General features: G+C 42.1%; 1 protein-coding gene across 2 annotated transcripts in view; it reads left to right on the top strand.

The window, feature by feature from the left end:
• LOC140210406 (mixed lineage kinase domain-like protein) overlaps window positions 1-18,804 on the top strand; it is a 35,866-nt gene extending 17,062 nt beyond the window's left edge. For both annotated transcript variants that reach the window (XM_072279337.1, XM_072279338.1), the window contains exons 3-11: window positions 293-400; window positions 6,689-6,866; window positions 6,967-7,064; window positions 9,292-9,427; window positions 12,397-12,481; window positions 12,597-12,742; window positions 14,679-14,728; window positions 17,624-17,764; window positions 18,586-18,804. In XM_072279337.1, coding sequence (XP_072135438.1) covers window positions 293-400; window positions 6,689-6,866; window positions 6,967-7,064; window positions 9,292-9,427; window positions 12,397-12,481; window positions 12,597-12,742; window positions 14,679-14,728; window positions 17,624-17,764; window positions 18,586-18,653 — 1,010 coding nt within the window. In that variant the 3' untranslated portion in view covers window positions 18,654-18,804. The remainder of the gene's footprint in view (window positions 1-292; window positions 401-6,688; window positions 6,867-6,966; window positions 7,065-9,291; window positions 9,428-12,396; window positions 12,482-12,596; window positions 12,743-14,678; window positions 14,729-17,623; window positions 17,765-18,585) is intronic.
• Window positions 18,805-19,956: the final 1,152 nt, after the last annotated feature.

Below are 19,956 nucleotides of genomic sequence, written 5' to 3'. Positions count from 1 at the left end.
TTTCCAGAGAACATAAATCAAAGCCTTATTTCTAAGTAACTTTCTAGAATCTCCCTGTTGAGAAATGTTCAAATATTTCTAAAAATCTTTCAGGTTCATTGACATAACATTATTCCAATATTTCATATACACAACAAAACAAAAAATGTCATTTGTTTCCAAGACTCAGGAAGATTCATTACTTTAAATATTCCTCCTATTTTGTAATAAGTTCTATGCCAGTTTTGTGTGTTCTGAATATTTGTGGTAAGAGAGCCTGATTCTGCTAACAGCTCCTAACCTGACATTACAGCATTGCATTCAGTGGAGGAGAGAATGCAGCAGGCTGTGGAGACTTTGCATGATGACCTGGGAGAAGTTAAAATGAATCTGAAAGATATCCAACGTATAATGGAGGCCTGTGAGTATACAACGGGAAAACAACAATGCGCTCAGCACATTCATTTATTTAGGTTCTCAGTCTCACAAGGCAGGTAATATGTCACACAGTACATCTGAGTCCACAGCCAGTCAGGTAACTTATCTACAGCCAATTGTCCTTGAGCATACAAGTTATCCTCTTAACTACAACAGTCGTTTTGGGTGAAGGCTCTCTGCTGTGCATTAGTCACTACCCAGACTCTAGAGTTATAGATACAACAAGTCTTTCATTTAATCAACACAAGTATGCAGTGGAGCTTCTCCAGTCGTTAGAATGGACTGATCTTTATACACTACCAAAGACACTGTTGTTAGACTTGCACCCTAAGGCCCTTCTCTGCATATATGTTCCTAAAGTCCCTGCCATTTAGTCTACATGTCCTACCAAAAATTGACATCTCAAAGCGCATTACCTCATACTTATCTGGACTAAGTTCCATCGGCCACCATCGTGCCCAAAATTTCCAGCTGATCTGTGTCTTACTGTATCCATATCCAACCTTCTTTGTTATCTACAACCACATCAATTTTTGTGCCATCTGCAAACTTACCAATCTGATCAATTATAGTCTCATCCAGGCCATATTACAAACAACAAAGGTCCCATTGGGACATGACTTGTTATATGCTTCAAGTAAGAGAAACACCCATCCATCACTACCCTCTGCCTTGTATCAACAAGACAGTTCTGGATCCAGTTAGCCAACACATCTGGAGTCCCTTACGTTTTAACCTTCCAGCTTAACATTTAGGACCTTGTCAAAAGTCTTATTGAATTCAATGCAAACTGCATCTACTGTGCTGCCTTAATCAATTTTCTTAGTCACCTTCTCAAACAACATAATCAGATTTTTGAGACTTAATCTCTCCTATACAAACCCAAGCTGAATCCTTCTAATCTTTCCGTGTCTTTCCAAGTGAAAGTAAATCCAAATCTTCTCCAACATTCTCCCTGCTGCTGATGTAAGGTCGATTGTTCTGCAGTTCCTTATCCTAATGCCTCTCTAAATAAAGAAACAACGTTAACTAACCTCCAGCCTTCTGGTACCTTGTAAAAATCTCCAGCAGAGCCCCAGCAATCTTCTCTTAACATTCTGATCTAATTCCAAAAGTTATGGGGATTTATCCACCCTAATGTTGTGACATTTATAATACTTCCTCCTCCTTGATGCATATGTGTTCCAGAGTATCATTCTACCCCTCACAAGCTGCCATCCTCCACGTGCTTCGCCTTGGTGTCTCCCGATAAGAAGTACTCATTTACGGCTTTGTTCATACCCTCTGGACCCACACAAAGATTACTAATTTGGTTATAATGGGGCTTACTCTCTCTTTAGCTACTCTCTCACTTCTAATATATTTTTCCCTTTAACCCTACTTGCCAAAATAATTTCATTGCCCCTTTTTGCCCCCCTAATTTCCTTCTTCTGTCTTATATCCTCCGTTTTAGAATTACGGAGCATACATGCAGCTTATAATTAGCAGTTTTACCTTTTCAAGTCAACCTAGATAAAACAAAATGATACCAAGTAAGAATATTAATTGTATTTCTGTTTAATGTATTTCTACAGTTTACTTTCCTCCTACATATATCTAAGATTCAAGTGTAACATAAATATAAGCCATAACGGCACGCCAGTCAAGATGGCACCAGTGAGCATCAATTCCTCGGGTGACATCTTCCAGATAGTTAATAATTTCAGTTTTTCTATATCTTCTACTTACTTTGCTTTTGAAACCGCTGGAGCCTGTGACTTGCAGTCTGTAGTTCGATCGAGTGAGCCAGCACTCTGCTGTCCCTGAGAAAACTCCCAGAGAGACATGCAAGCACGAGCTACCACAAGGAGGAGCTCAGAGATGAGACCGAGGAGCCATAATTGATTATGTTTCTCGCTGTTTAAAATATCAAGGGAAGTTGAAACATTGAGGCAAATGCAGAGAAGTGCAAGCGGTTCTCAGAGGGGCCACTGTTTCGAGTACTGCCCTCGGAGGAGACACTAGTTTGAGTCGTTTCCTTTGGAGAGGCCACTGGTTCAAGTCGCTGTCCTCAGAGAGGCCGCTGGGTCCTGATGCTCTTTGAGATGTTATGGAAATTTTGAGAGTTATGGATTGGACTGTGGTTCCTATTGGCTTCTTTCAGTTCTATGTTCCACAAGATCACAAGACAAAGGAGCAGAAGTAGGCCACTCGGCCCATCGAGTCTGCTCTACAGCTCCCCCATGAGCTAAACTATTCACCCATCTAGTTCCAATTTCCAGCTTTTTCCCCATATCCCTTGATACCCTGACTAATTAGATACCTGTTAATCTCCTTAAACACCCTCAATGATCGGGCCTCCACAGCCATATGTGGCAACGAATTCCACAAATCCACGACTCTCTGGCTAAAAAAAATTCTCCTCATCTCTGTTTTAACTGGGTACCCTCTAATTCTAAGACTATGACCTCTTGTCCTGGACTCACCCACCAAGGGAAACAACCTTTCCACATCTACTCTGTCCAACCCTTTCAACATTCGAAACGTTTCTATGAGATCCCCTCTCATTCTTCTATATACTCTAATGAATATAATCCAAGAGCCGACAGATGCTCCTCATATGTTAGCCCCTGCATTCCAGGAATCATCCTCGTAAATCTTCTCTGAACTCTGTCCAACATCAGTACATCCTTTCTAAGATAGGGGGCCCAAAACTGCACACAGTATTCCAAATGAGGTCTCACTAATGCCCCATAGAGCCTCATAAACACCTCCTTGCTCTTATATACTATTCTTCTTGCCAACATAGCATTCGCTTTCCTTACCACCAATCCAACTTGGTGGTTAACCTTTAGGGTATCCGGCACGAGGACCCCCAAGTCCCTTTGCACTTCCGATTTTTGAATTTTCTCCCCATCTAAATAATAATCTGCCCAATTATTTCTTCTTCCGAAATGTACAACCGTACATTTGTCAACGTTGTATCTCATCTGCCACTTCTTTTCCCACTATCCTGAACTGACTAATTCTCTCTGCAACCTTTCCCTTTCTTCAACATTTCCTGCTCCTCCACCTATCTTGGTGTCATCCGCAAACTTGGCCACAAAACCACTTAATCCATAATCCAAATCATCGATATACATCGTAAAAAGAAGCGGCCCCAACACCGACCCCTGCGGAACACTAATAACCGACAACCAATCAGAATAGGATCCCTTTATTCCCACCCTTTGCTTTCTGCCTATCAGCCAATGCTCCACCCATTTCAATATCTTTCCTATAATTCCATGAGCTCTCATCTTATTAAGCAGCCTCATATGCGGCACCTTATCGAAGGCCTTTTGAAAATCCAAATACACAACATCCACAGCCTCTCCCTTGTCAATCTTATTCGAGGTTACCTCAAAAAATTCCAATAAGTTGGTAAGGCAGGATCTTCCCTTCATGAAACCATGCTGGCTTCAGCCTATCTTGTCATGCACCTCGAGATATTTCATAACCTTGTCCTTGAGGATTGACTCCAATATCTTTCCAACCACCGATGTCAGACTAATAGGTCTGTAATTTTCTTTTTGCTGCCTCCTTCCTGTCTTAAATAGCGGAACTACATTTGCGACATTCCAGTCCTCTGGAACCATACCAGAGTCTATTGATTCCTGGAAGATCATTTCCAATGCTTCCACAATCTCCAAAGCCACCTCCTTCAGAACCCTTGGGTGCACCTCATCCGGGCCGGGAGACTTATCTATTCTTAGTCCACTTAACTTCCCAAGCACTTTCTCTCTAGTTATCTTGACTGTACCTAATTCTATTCCCTGATACCTCTGGCTATCAGGTATATTGCTAAAGTCTTCCACTGTGAAGACTGATGCAAAATACTCATTCATTTCCTCCGCCATCTCTTGGTTATCCATTATAATTACTCCAGCATCATTTTCAATCGGTCTCATATCTACCCTTGTCACTCTTTTACTCTTCATATATTTAAAAAAACTCTTAGTATCCTTTTTTATGTTAATCGCCAACTTCCTTTCATAATTCATCCTTTCTTTCCTAATGACTTTCTTAGTTTCTTTCTGTAAGTTTTTGAAGGTCTTCCAGTCCTCATTTTTCCCACTAATTTTTGCTTCCTTGTACGCCGTTTCTTTTGCTTTTATTTTTGCCTTAACCTCTCTCGTTAGCCACGTTTGTGCCATTTTTCCATTCACGATTTTCTTTTTTTTTGGAATATATTTTTCCTGCATTTTCGTTATTTCTTGTAGGAATTTCATCCAATTCTGCTCTGCCATCCCTCCATTTAGATTACTTTTCCAATTGACTTGGGCCAGTTCCTCTCTCATACCACTGTAATTTCCCCTGTTCCACTGAAATATCGATACACCTGATACCAGCTTCTCCTTTTCAAATTTGAAACTGAACTCAATCATATTATGATCACTACTTCCAAGAGGTTCCTTTACCTCCAGCTCCCTAATCGCCTCAGGTTCGTTACACAGCACCCAATCCAAAACAGCTAGTCCTCTGGTGGGCTTCTGGACAAGTTGCTCCAAAAAGCCACCTTATAGGCATTCTACAAACTCCCTCTCCTGAGATCCATTACCTTCCCGACTTTCCCAATCCACTTTCATATTAAAATCCCCCATAATTATCTTGACATTGTCCTTCTGACATGCTTTTTCTATTTCCAGCTGCAACTTGTAGTCCACATCCCGACTGCTGTTTGGAGGCTTGTATATAACTGCTATTAGTGTCTTTTTACCCTTGCCATTTCTTAATTCTACCCATAAGGATTCTACCTCTTCTGATCCTATGTCCCTTCTTTCTATTGATTTGATATCGTTACTTACCATCAGGGCCACGCCACCCCCTTCACCTACCTTCACCTACCTTCCTATCCTTCCTGTACACTGTGTATCCTTGGATATTCAGCTCCCAATCACATCCATCATTTAGCCATGATTCGGTGATGGCCATAACGTCATACCTTTTAACCTGCAGCTGTGCAGCAAGGTCATCCACTTTATTTCTAATGCTGCGTGCATTTAAGTACAGTACATTTAGATCGGTACCTGTTGCCACTTGTGCTATATATCTATTTTGCAGCAAATTATCCTGTATATTCACCAGCCTGTCCTTCTTACCATCTTTGCTGCACAGTATTGTTGACTTATTTCTATTTTCCTCTTCCTCGATCCTAACACCTTGGTTTCCTTCCCCTTGCCAACTTAGTTTAAACCCTCCCTAACAGCTATATTAAACAATCCCGCTAGGATATTAGTACCTTTTGAGTTCAGGTGTAATCTATCTTTTTTGTTCAAGTCATACCTTCCCCAAAATAGATCCCAATGATTCAAGAATTTGAAACCCTGCCCCCGCACCAGTTACTTAGCCACACATTCATCCACTTAATTTTGCTGTTCTTACCGTGCAGCTCGGGCAGCAATCCTGATATTATTACTCTGGAGGTCCGGCTTTTCAATTTCCTTCCTAGCTCCCAGTAATCTTTCTTCAGGACCTCCTCTCTTTTTCTGTCTATGTCATTGGTACCAACATGTACCAAGACTTCCGGCTGCTCGCCCCCTCTCCTCAGCATACTCTGGACTCGATCTGAGACATCCCGTACCTTGGCACCAGGGAGGCAACACACCATCCGGGTATCCTTGTCCGGCTCGCAGAATCTCTTGTCCGTCCCCCTTATGATGGAGTCCCCTATAACTACCGCATTCTTTTCGTGTTCTCGCCCACTCCTTCTTGTTGCTGATTGGCGGGCTGGGGGTTTGGGGTTTGATGTCCTTGCTGTTGTTTCTCCTTGTGGGTGATCTGTCAGTTTTTGTGTGAGGGAAGGGCTGGGGGTGGTTTGGGGGTATGTTAGTTTTTTCTTTTGTGTGGGGGGTAATTGATATCTTTCAACTACTCCTATGGTTTTCTGTATTTTTGGGCTACCTGGAGAAGTCAAATCTCAGCATTGTATTGTGCATACATACTTGAATCACAAAATGAATGTTTGAACCTTTAATGTTGTGGTGTAAAGAACTCCAGGATTTCAATCCAACGGTGGTGAAGGTTGACAAGTTGTGTCAAAGTACTGCATAAGAATGGTTGCATTTGCCTGGACTTGTGCTCTCATCTTTCAAGCTTTTGGAGATAATGATAGACTATTGAGTTGAGGGAGCAGCATCCTGCATATAACGTATTTGTCCTGGGAATATTGACCAAATTAGCAAAAATATGAAGAACATGTTTTCCACTGGTTATCCAGGTCTGGTGTTGACGTGTCTCTCTTCTCTTGTAGACCAATCGAAAACTTCTGTTCACCCAGTGCAGGGAATTCGGGAATTAAACCCAGAGAGCATTGAAATAGAGAGCAAGCCCTTTCTGAAAACTAATAATTACAGATATTACAAAGGAATGTTGCACAAATTTCCAGTAGCCATTAAACGTTTTGTTAATGCTGGATCATCCAATGTGGAGTGAGTATGGATAACAAAACAGAATTGAGTTGAATTTAATGCTTCACACTCACAGGAATGCAAGGATTGATGGCTTGGTGCTTTCTTCCTTCCCCTACAGGAAAATACGCAATGTTTTTCACAAAGAGGCTGAGACCATGAAGCACTTTGAATCCCCAAATATCGTGCGAATTTATGGAATCTGCATTGATCAAAGGGGTAAGCTAGTCCCAGGCATGGATTTTTAATGAGTTCTCAGGAAAGAAGGATTTGGCTTTAAAAAGCACCTTTCACAATTCAGAACCTGCCAAAGCACTTCACTGCCAACAAAGTAGTTTTGAAACGTAATTTTATAATTGTTGCAATTTGGGAAATTTAAATGAAAGCTGTTTTGATTTTTTTTGGGTGCTGTTTCCAACTGAAATCTCTTTCATTTATTACTTGCTTTCCAGCCCACCTATCTCATTTGACTGTGAAAATGAAGTTTAGAATTACCCCATTGGCTCATATGGATATTCAGGCATTCTAATATGCTGCTGCCTTAGTCCTTGCAGCGTTAACATTCAGAACCATGGGCTAGATAGGAGATTAAAATCACTCATGGGCCAGGATCAGTGCAGCAGGAGGAGAGATTAAAGACACAGAGATTCATTAGCGCAGTTAGTCGGCAACTCTTATAACCCCACTGTTGTGTTATGATGAAGAGCGATCAAGATGAACTGTAGTCATTTGTATTTACTGCATTGCTATAGTAGTTTTTGGTATCTTGTCCTCCACGCCAGTTTCAACATAGCTAGTCATGTGACATTACATATTGTCCTCTTCCTCCATTTCATCAAGGTCTCCACCCTAATTAAATAGCAGGCAGGTTATGGCTGCTGTTAAGTCTCAGCTGGACTCCCCTGCCAAGTTACTGCTGTACTGTTGTTGCTGGTTGTTGAGGTGTAAAGGAGGTTATCACTGGGACTACAATTTGTAGAAATCTTTATAAGAAGCTTCTTGATAGTGTTTCTTTAGTGTCGTTTTGTCATGTCTCCCCCTTCTGCTCTGCTGAGAAATGAGCCTGAGGGATATCCCTGATAAATGGCACCTCTCCCCTGCTCCTCTCCCCTGCACCCCTCCCCTGCACCTCTTGCCTCTGTTGCTTCTCATGGCTCTCCCTGCTCCCCTCTTCTGGCAGTGGCTGCCCTTGGTGGTATTGTAGGACCGTGTAGTGTGTAGCAGATGATGATGAAGTCACTCCATCTGTTTGGTTTGTACTGCCGTGCACCCCAGAACAGAAGGCAGCAGAATCTCATCTTGACAGGACCTCTGTTGCTCCTATTGTATCTGGCCACCGCCGCCTTACTTGGGGAGTGCAATTGTGTGAGTGGCAATGTTCATGTTGGCAAGATCCATCCCTCAGGTTTCCTGCTGACAGCAGAGTGTCCCCCTGAGTGTAAGAAAAGTAATAAAGTAGAGCCTTGTTCAATCATAACTGTTGTAGGTTGCACCCTGAAACTCCAGAACGTACCAGAAAGGAGAAATAATGAGTGTTGCTCAGAAGGTAACCTAATTAGGTGCATACTCAATCCCAGGAAAGTGTCAGAAGTGTCCATTAAAGATCTTCATTGAGTATTCTTTTTTCTGACAGAAACAAGTGCAAGGATGATTAGCCTGTGAAATATCATTTCACCAGCAAATCATCCTGTGAAAGGAAGTACAGAAGCCTTAGGTCCAGCATGGCCAGGTTCAGGGACAGTTATTACCCTACAGCCGTCAGAGTTCTTCCTGCACCAGAGCAGATAACTTCACTCACCTCAACTCTGAACTCATTCCATGACCTATGGACTCACTTTCAAAGACTGCAGAACTCATGTTCCCGGTATTATTTGTTTATAATTATTATTGAATTTGCAGTTTGTCTTTTATAGACATTTAAATTCTAAAGGGCTTTAAAAAGAGGGGCCAATTTGGAATGAAAAAGCAGATCACGGAATGCCACACTCGGGTACTAAACAATACTTAGCTCTGTATTCCCAGGTGGTAGATGAAATGGAAAGGATAAAAATAGAGAAGATAAGCACCAGGTACATCAAACATGGATAGTGCAGGTTCTAATATATTCCATTTGAGGAAGAAGGGTAAAATTAAGGTTGCTCTCTGGACAAAGTCTTCAGATTTTGGTTCCTAATTCACACTCTAAAGCAGTGTCTACACAAGACTTAACAGAGCAACCATGTGAATGGTTGCAAGGCTCAGGCCAGGGCAACACACTCACCCCAAGCTGGATCAATATAAACTGAGCTTTTAAATAAAATAAGATTTTATTGAGTCAGGAAGTACTTATAGATGGGACAAGCACAACAGGATTCATAACACCAGCACACAAACCATGTTTAGTTTCTGTCCAGTCTCCAAATCTCAGCAAGTCTCAGACTGATTGCCATACTGGTTTTCCCATCAGGTGCCACCCCTGAGTTCCTGATTGTGATGGAGTATTGCGAGCTGGGGTGCCTGCGCAGCGTTCTGGAAGGCAAATGGCATCTCAGCTGGCAGAGTCGTGTTCACATGGCACTGGATGCTGCCAGTGGCTTGTACAGGTAGCCTTTCTTATCACTGGAGAATGGAGAGATTACGCTGCAGCTTAACAGAGTTGTTCATCCCTGGGTTTGCCAAACACAGAATGTAGATATTACTTTAGGATACTGACTCACTCCAAAGTGATGGCACCGAGCCTGCATAAGGAAATCATAACCGTGGACACACACAAAAAAAGCTGGAGGAACTCAACAGGTCAGGCAGCAACTATGGGGAGGAATAAACAGTCAACATTTCAGGTCATGGCCTTTCATCAGGACTGGAAAGGGGGAAGAAGCCAGAATCAGAAGGTGGGAGAGGGGAAGGACTACAAGTTGGCAGGTGAAGCCAGGTGAGGGGTAAGGTGGATTGGTGGGGGAGGGGGGATGAAGTGAGAAGCTGGGAGGTGATAGATGGAAGAGGTAAAGGGCTGAAGAAGAATGAATCTGAAAGTACAAGATATCATTCCTCCTAATAAATGCTACCTGACTTGCTGAATTCCTCCGGCATTTTGTGTGTGTTACTCTGGACTTCCGGCATCTACAAACTCTCCTGTTCTTGTAGCCACGGACCTACTAAAATTATTAGAATATTCCAGGAGCTTCTCAGAAGAGAAGCAGCACCAACTAAAAGGAAAGATGTTTGAAGGTAGGTTATAATGCCATCAAAATGTTTCAAATGGGATGGAAATTTTATTAAGAAAACTACTTATTCTGCTTTGGGAATCTAAGATAAGAAATAGACCTGGACCTTTTAGCAATGACATTGGAAAGCACATTCTCAAAGATTCATTTATTATCAAAGGATACAGCTCTGAAATTCTTCAATTCAACGGGTAGCCAGGAAACCAAGAATGAAAAGAAAAGCAGCATGATCATCAACCCCCAAAATCCCACCTCCCCGCAAAAAAAATAACAAAACCAGAATAGGCACATCGAACCCAAAATCCCTCCACCCACACAAAAAATACAAACAAAATGTATCAGACACATCGACCCCCAAATCCCTCCTCTCTCACAAAAAGAAATGAACAAAACAGATCAAGCACATGGACCTTCAAATCTCCACAAAAACATATCAGGCACATTGACCCTAAAATCCCCACAAAAGTGGATCAGGCGCATTGACCCCATATCCCCTCTCCTGCACAAAAAAAATGAACAAAACAGAACAAAACAAAGACTCACCAAAACTCATTCTCACCCAAAAGATTAGTTGAAATCTTGAATATTAAACCCACAAAGCTGTGAATACAGGTCAATGGAATTTTAAGTCCAAGTCCAAGAGTTTTTTTATTGTATAACTTCATGAAAGGAAGTAGAGAGAACCCAGGTCAACAAACTGAGGAAAATGTTAGCTTTGATCTATAGGAATGATGGAAAGGGTCAAGGGATTGAATGTCCTACAAAATCCTATAAATTCCTAAATCATTGCTGTGAGAAAAACATTTAAAATCATAATCAGCTCAGGAAAGGGTGTTACTGAAAATAGAGTCGAATCAACACTCTCTGATAGTGAAGAAAGGATTTTACAGGAGCGTTGGAAGATGTCCTTTGTTCTGAGACCTGGCTGAGAAACAGCTATCACCTCCTCCTGGAGCATGGCCTTGCATTCAAATCATCCGCTTTGTGGCTGCTCACCTGCACTCACTGTTGTACAACTTGCCTGTACAGTGTATCCCCGCCCCCCCCCCCCAACCCACCCCCCCGTGGTATGAAGGGTTACATTCCTAGAGAACCATCCATATCATGATTTTTATGTAACGCCAACCCACATGTGTAGCAGTTAGCACAACACTTTACAGCACGCCAGCTGTAAGATCAGGGTTTCATTCCCGCCGCCGTCTGTAAGGATTTTCTACGTTATCCCCATCACTGTGTGGGTTTCCTCCAGGGCTCCCATTTCCTCCCACATTCCAAAGATGCACGGTTAGGATCAATGAGTTGTGGGTATGCTATATTGGCAGGCTGCTCAGCACAATCCTCACTGATTTAATTTGATGCAAATGATGCATTTCAGTGTATATTTTGATGTTCCGATGTACATCTGACAAATAAAGCTAATCTTTCGTTTCTATCTTCTTTTCACCCCTTGAATCCCATAGAGGTGCATTCCTTTTTGGAGGTTTCCACTCAGCAGGAATGTGCTGAGTCAATCACGATAAAGATGGAAAGCATTTATGTTCTTTTACATCACAAGGAACGTGGAATAAACAAGGAAATTCTGATTATATTGTCGGCAGAAGAGAATGATTCATCAGAACTAGAAAAAAAGATGAGAAGTTACAGCAAGAAGGTGGGGGGGAGGGGAGGAAGAAGTACAAGGTGGAAGGTGATAGGTTAAACTGGGGGGGGTGGCAAAGTAAAGAGCTGGGAAGCTGACAGCTGAAAGAGATAAAGTGCGAGAGAAGGGGGAATCTGATAGGAGAGGGTAGAAGCCCATGGAAGAAAGGGAAGGGGGAGGAGCACCAGAGGGAGGTAATGGGCACCTAAGGAGATGAGGTGAGAGAGGGAAATGGGAATGGAAATGTTCGGGGTGGGCGGGGGGTCAATTACCGGAAGTTCGAGAAATCGATGTTCATGTCATCAGGTTGGAGGCTACCCAGACGGTATATAAGGTGTTGCTTTTCCAACCTGAGTGTTGCTTCATCATGGCGGTAGAGGAGGCTATGGACCGACAGGTCCTCTACGGTTTCTCCAGTTTCAAGGCAAGTTCCTCCGGCATTTTGTGGGTGTTTCATGGATCTCCCGTGGATTTTCTCATCAGGAGAGAATGGCTGCTGTTTTAAGTAGCTATAAGTGGATGTGACATTGTTTGATTACGTTTTTGTGTCAGGATTAATAGAAAAATTGCCTCGTCACTTTCTCAGCCACCTCCTTGTTTAGTCCACGTACCTTGTGAGGTAAAAGAACATAAAGACTCTCCGTCTTCATCGAGCTGTTGAATGGAGGCCTCTGTTTACTGTCAACAGTTGTGCTTTGCTTCATTGCAGGTTGCACCAATCAACTGAGAAGTTCAAACTTCACTGTTCTATTGACAGCACCAGATTCCTGGTTGACCACGGCCTCCGAGTGAAGGTTAATTGATATAATCACGAGCATCCACCATTAAAATTAACTCCAGTCTTCATATCTGGATCGCTCAGGATCAGAAATAAATATTGTGGTATTCTTTGTCTCTTCATTTGTTCAGCTGGGGGGCATGGACTTAGCCAAGACGGAGACCTCCATCCATCAAGTTGACACCTCAAGCCAGAAATCCCAGTTGCTACCGTACATCTCACCACAGCAAATGAGTGACATCAACTACAAGTATGACAAGCCCTGTGAGGTGTACAGGTAAGAGTTTAAGCAGGAGAAGGTGATGCACAAATCACACTAGATACAGATATTATCTGAACCAAGCCTGTGGGTATTCCCAACCTTTTTTTTTTGCCATGGACCCCAGGTTGGGAACCCCTAATGTAAATGGAGGTTGACCTTTAATTGAAATCATATTGCAACAGTATTAGATTGGTGTGTAACAGAGAGTGATATACTGTATTTAGTTTTCAAAGGTCATATCAGAAGTTAACAAAGATTCATTCTGCTATATGAATCATTTACTTTAAAACAGATTATCAGGGATCAACATATAATGAACTATCTGGCTGTTATTGAATTAGTTCAGAATAGAAACTCAGGAGTGTGAAGCTATTTTGCATTAAGCTGGAATCTCATTGACAATAATTGCTATGTTCTCAATCACAGTCTTATATCCAGTCCTCGCTATCCACTGATTTACAATCCCAGGTCTGCACCTTAATTAGGTTGGCCCCAAGACCCGTCTTGAATTCTTTTCTAACAAATATATCTTCAAGCAGTGTAAGTCCATTAATCTGTCATAGTCAAGCTGTTGATAATGCTAAACTGAAAGATTTCCAAACTGTTGGATGTTGTTGCAATTCATTAATTTTAATGCACATTTTTGTAATGTTTCGCAGTAGAATAATAACTGGTGCAGACTACCTTTTAAGTTTAGACAGAGTGTAGGAAAGGAATCTAGTGAGTTTCAAGAAAGAGCAGAGAAAAGCAGCCAGTGAGTTTCAAGAGAGTGTGGGAGACAGGCCTCAGAGAGATTGAGTTTAAGGGCATGACAGGACCAGGCCGTTGGTAAGTTTAAAGGGAGAACAGGAACTAGGATCCTTCTACGTTAAAAGCAGCATTAGAATCAGCACTTGAGAGCCAGATGTCAAACATCAAAATGTCCAAACCATGGGATTCCTGTTATCGGAATTTTACTGTACATGTACACATTGAGGAACTGATCAACGTATGCGTAAACCATCACTAAGACCCCCACCACCCAGGATATTCCGTCTTCTCATTGTTACCATCAGGTAGGAGGTGCAGGAGCCTAAAGGCATACACTCAGTGATTCAGGAACAGATTCTTCCCTTCTGCCATCCGATTCCTAAATGGACATTGAACCCAGGAGCATTACCTCACTACTTTTTTTTATTTCTGTTATTTTGCACTACATATTTTAACACAACTATTTAATAGACATATATATATACTGAATGCAACTCAGTTTTTTTGTTCTCAATATTTATTTATCATGTATTTCACTGTACTGCTGCCATAACATTAATGAACATATACGCCGGTGATATGAAACCTGATTCTGATTCTGAACATAAATGCAATGATCAGCTTCCAGCCAGGTTATGTCAAATGGTTCCTTCTTTTCCCTGTTGTCAGGGATACTGGAGGTCTCCCTGCTTTCGCACCTCCCACAATTGGAGCACTTCACCATCCTGCCTGGCATCTCTATTGTCCTAGCTGAGCAGATACGAAGAAGAGAAGGAAAAGAACTTGAGCTTTTCTTTCCTTTGCTTTCTGTGAGTGAAGCCTCGAAGTCTTAAGATCACCATTGTGACTATGCCCACTCAGGCAATGGCTGCTTGCCCATGCCTTCCTTTAATTTGCTCTTACTAATCACTCCCCAACCCCAATTGGTCACTCTATTATGCTACAGCGGCTTTTATCCTCGAGCAGTGGATCTGATTGAAGTCCCCTCCTCTCCAAGCTTCCGATGTCTGGTCAAAGCTCAATGTGTTTATGAATGCATGTTCATGCTTATGGAATTTTATAGGACAAATATTTGTGTCTATTTGGGTGATGTATTAGTACAAAGGAGAAAATGTGCATTGTATTAATATTATAGTTATTCACAGAACCCTTACTGCTCAAGGTTACTGAGTATTTGGTATTTATTTCTTTTTCCTTTCAGTTTCGGGATTGTTCTTTGGGAGATTGCCAGCCGTAAAGCACCATTCAAAGGTAACAAGTAGAATTTTATGTATTTCACCTATCTTAGTTTAACCTAACTAGATATCTCAGCATGCTCATCACTTGCTCCTCTCACACTCAGTCTCACCCCCCATCATTACCACTACCACTAAATGGACCCTATTCTTTGCACTCATCCCATTCTTCCACGTCCTTGGAATTCCTGCAATGCAAACAATTCCCCTGCCCCCTAGCCGCAGCCCCAGCCCCCAGCCCCCTAGCCCCAGCCCCCGCCCGCTGAAAATCCTTCAAAATTTATTACACTGAAGGCCATTCTGCTCATTGTACCTGTGCCAGTTGAAGAAAAGTTTCCCAGAGTAAACACAATTCCAGCACTTGTTCTGTAACCCTCAAAGTCACAGCTCTTCTGTTTAAATATGAAGACGGTTTCTCCTCTAGCATCCTTCCACCAGTGAATTCCATATCTCTTTATGAAAAATTACTTCTATATCACCCTTCTATCAATCAAAGAAAATAGATTCTTCCTGTTACTCTAATCTAATGCTTTTTAATGTACATACCTCAATTCTCTGCTCAGTGTCTTCCTCCGAAAGAAAACAGCCCGTTTATTAAATCTCTCCTCGTAGCTAGAAATGTCCAATATCCTTATATGTTTCCTGTGTGCATCTTCTCCAGCACAATCACATCTTTTCTGTGGTGTGTGATAAGCACTGGTAACAATATCCAAGCTGTGGCCATGTCATTTAGCATATTCTCCCTGCTCATATATTCTGTACCTTGCCTAATAAAGAAGATTATTCTTCTTCCTTTTCTCCACCTTACTGTTCTATTTAGGGATCTGCGGACATACACTTCAATATCCTTTTGTTTCTGAATATTGTCTGACAGTATATCTTGTATATTCCCTTCCTTCGTTATACAGTGGCATGCAAAAGTTTGGGCACCTTGGTCAAAATTTCTGTTACTGTGAATAGTTAAGTAAATAGAAGATGAACTGATCTCCAAAAGTCATAAAGTTAAAGATGAAACATTCTTTTCAACATTTTAAACAAGATTAGTGTATTATTTTTGTTTTGTACGATTTTGGAGTGAAAAAAAGGAAAGGAGCACCATGCAAAAGTTTGGGCACCCCAGGAGATTTGAGCTCTCAGATAACTTTTACCAAGGTCTCAGACCTTAATTAGCTTGTTAGGGCTATGGCTTGTTCACAGTCATCGTTAGGAAAGGTCAGATGATGCAAATTTCAAAGCTTTATAAATACCCTGCCTCATCAAACTTTGTCCCAACAATCAGCAGCCATGGGCTCCTCTAAGCAGCTGCCTAGCACTCTGAAAGTTACAATAAATGATGCCCACAAAGCAGGAGAAGGCTATATGAAGATAGCAAAGCTGTTTCCTCAATGCGTAATATAATTAAGAAATGGCAGTTAACAGGAACAGTGGAGATCAATTTGAGGTCTGAAGACCAAGAAAACTTTCTGAGAGAACTGCTTGTAGGATTGCTAGAAAGGCAAAACAAAACCCCCGTTTGACTGCAAAGGACCTTCAGGAAGATTTAGCAGACTCTGAAGTGGTGGTGCACTGTTCTACTGTGCAGCAACACCTGCATAAATATGACCTTCATGGAAGAGTCATCAGAATAAAACCTTTCCTGCATCCTCACCACAAAATTCAATGTCAAAAGTTTGCAAATGAACATCTAAACAAGCCTGATGCATCTTGGAAACAAGTCCTGTGGACTGATGAAGTTAAAATAGAACTTTTTGGCTGCAATGAGCAAAGGTATGTTTGGAGAAAAAAGGGTGCAGAATTTCATGTAAAGAACCCCTCTCCAACTGTTAAGCATAGGGGTGGATCGATCATGCTTTGGGCTTGTGTCGCAGCCAGTGGCACGGGGAACATTTCACTGGTGGAGGGAAGAATGAATTCAATTAAATACCAGCAAATTCTGGAAGCAAACATCACACTGTCTGAAATAAAGCTGAAGATGAAAAGAGGATGGCTTCTACAACAGGATAATGATCCTAAACACACCTCAAAATCCACAATGGACTACCTCAAGAGGCGCAAGCTGAAGGTTTTGCCATGGCCCTCACAGTCTCCTGACCTAAACATCATCGAAAATCTGTGGATAGACCTCAAAAGAGCAGTCCATGCAAGACGGCCCAAGAATCTCACAGAACTGGAAGCCTTTTGCAAGGAAGAATGGGTGAAAATCCCCCAAACAAGAATTGAAAGACTCTTAGCTGGCTACAGAAAGCGTTTACAAGCTGTGATACTTGCCAAAGGGGGTGTTACTAAGTACTGACCATGCAGGGTGCCCAAACCTTTTGCTTCGGGCCCTTTTCCTTTTTTGTTATTTTGAAACTGTAAAAGATGGAAATAAAAAAGTAATCTTGCTTAAAATATTAAAGAAATGTGCCATCTTTAAATTTATGCCTTTTGGAAATCAGGTCATCTTTTACTTGCTTAGCTATTCACAGTAACAGAAATTTTGACCGGGGGTGCCCAAACTTTTGCATGCCACTGTACCTCCCCAAACGCATAATCTTATATTTCCCAGTGTTGAACCACATTTGCCACTTCACTGCCCAAATTGACTAGTCAATTTCCATCTTCTGATACCCTTAGGATTCAGTTCAGCTCTACTTCATCTGTGTATCACCCATTTCTCTTCCCTTGCCCATACAAGGCAGTGTGCTTATCTTAGTTCCATCACATACAAAGCTGGCCTTGTCATTTTTTCTGATGTCCTCACAAGATTTGTGGAGGAAGCCCTTGGAATTTGACTCTGCAGTGTGAGGTTGACCAGAGTCTGGGTGGCATTTTATCACTAGTGATGTTTATATTGGAAGCAAGGAGACTGGTCATACGGCATTTAGACTCATGAGCCAGCATAACTGCCTTAAACTTCTTTCTTGAGCAGGTTGCAGCAATCAAGAAATCCATAACAAAGTCTGCGAGAAACGAGTCCGTGAGCCTCTGCCAAGTGACTGTCCCAAAGACCTTTGTGAGCTGATCGACGAATGCCGTGCCTTTGACGCCTTTGAGCGTCCAACAGCTGGAGGTAGGCAATGGTGTTGCTCTGGAGGATCCTAAATAGCAGATTTAGGGAAGCTACAGAGAGATTGCAGTTTGCCTGGGCCAAAAACATGTACGAAAAATTAACGTGCATGGTGCCCGAAGCCCCATAATGAGCTGTGACAAACAGAGGTCACAAGCAGAGAGGTACAGCTCTGAATGTCTTCCTTCTACATCTGATGCAGTACTGAAAGCAGGCCAGTGCACGGAGCACCACGAGTCAGAGAATCCCGGTCTGCCAGCTCTCCAGGGTCATTCGAGAACCACCAAGGATTAAATCTGCCTGCCTGGGAGAAGAATCCTTTGAACACTTTTATTCACCAATCATAAAGATATTGCAGAGAGGGTCTAAAGGCGGTTTGAGTCACTGTTAAGAATCACATTCTAAACAGCATTGGAACACAATGCATTGCAGTTGAAAACTGGGCATGTAATGAAATCTCTAGAACAGGGGTTCCCAACCTCAGTTAATGGTAGGTGCTCATGACATAAAAACGATTGGGAACCACTGCTCTAGACATGCAGCCAACAACGAGACACTCAAGGTTCATCTTGATGAAATATTCCAATGGTACATGTTACATTGCGTACAACGAGCTCCAGATGAAGTGATCCAAGGCTCATCAGACCCATTTTGGTGAATGCACATTACAAAGCTGAGGGAGCTGTTGTGGTTCAGTGAGCAGCCAATGGTCATTCTGTTGTGTGAAGAGATCTTTGAGAGCTCTGTCTGTTCCCAGGGAGTGAGCGGAGGAACTCCTGAGTGTTTCTCATCTTGTCACACACAATTTCTCCTCTTGCTTTCAGCTATCGTTGACAGGCTGAAGAATATCCTGAAGAGAATTACTGAAGCCACCAAAGAAGCGAGGAATTGACTCCTGCGGGGACTCGACACTTGCTCGGCAAGCTCCAGGCAATTGCATTTGCCCAGGCATTCTATATACTTCATTTGTGCAACTTGAATTTGGCTTTGTGCAACACTGATTCATTAATGTCTGTGAGCTCTGCTTTCCCAGTCATTAAAGAGGAAACATCAAAAATGAAGTGTTTTCCCTTGTCCAGCAATCTGAGAGTGTTTGTTCACAGTAGAGTATTTACATGATTGAGAAAGCACAAAGTACAATTATTATCAAAGTATGTCAGCAGTATACAACCCTGAGATTCGTCTTCCCCACAGACAGCCAAAAACAAAGAAACCATGGAACCCGTTCAAAAAAAAATCAACCCCCCCACGCACAGAAAAAACAAATTGTGCAAACAGCAGCAAGAACATCAAACCCCCACACACACAAAAACAAATCACACAAACAGCAACCAGAACATCAACCCCCCCATGCAAAAAACAACAAATTGCGCAAACGGATGTGTTGTGCATTCAGAGATGCTCTTCCCCACACTGCTGTTGTAATGCATGTTTATATGAGTTACGAGGGGTGATTGATAAGTTCGTGGCCTAAGGTAGAAGGAGAAGAGTTATACAGCTCTCGTTACATGCACATGCAGGTCAACTCTTTGAGTGATTATGCATAAAGTTTGAAGTTAATAACTCATCTCTTTCTACCTTAGGCCACAAACTTACCAATCACCCCTGATGAGTAATTAACTGATGAGTTATTAACTTCAAACTTTCTGCATAAACACTCAAAGAGTTGATTTGCATGTGCATGTGACGAGAGCTGTATAACTCATCACCTTCTACCTTAGGCCACGAACTTATCAATCATCCCTCGTACTGTCACCTTCCTGTTGGCTTGAACCAGCCTGGCCATTCTCCTCTGACCCCTCTCATTAACCAGATGTTTTTGCCCATAGAACTACAGCTCATTGGATGCTTTTTTTTGTTTTCCACGGCATTTTCTGCAAACCCTAGAGACTGTTATGTGTGAAAATCCCAGGAGAGCTGCTGCGTCTGAAAATAGCCAAATCAACCCATCTGGCACCAACAATCATTCCACAGACAAACTCACTTAGATCATATTATCTCCCCATTCTGATATTTGGTCTGAACCTCTTGACCATGCCTGCATTCTTTTATGCATGGAGATCCTGCTGATTAGGTATTTCCATAATGCCTACCACTGAGGGAGCAATCCTGTCAGCTGCTTTCTCTAGAATGGGACATTAAACATCTTCTGTTACTGAAACATTCTCAATTCTTACAAAACCTGACAGGCAAAA

This window comes from Mobula birostris, chromosome 15 (assembly GCF_030028105.1).
Source record: "Mobula birostris isolate sMobBir1 chromosome 15, sMobBir1.hap1, whole genome shotgun sequence".
Classification (NCBI taxonomy): Eukaryota; Metazoa; Chordata; class Chondrichthyes; order Myliobatiformes; family Myliobatidae; genus Mobula; species Mobula birostris.
The sequence above is the reverse complement of the archived record's forward strand: the minus strand, read 5'-3'. Positions and strand labels throughout refer to the sequence as shown.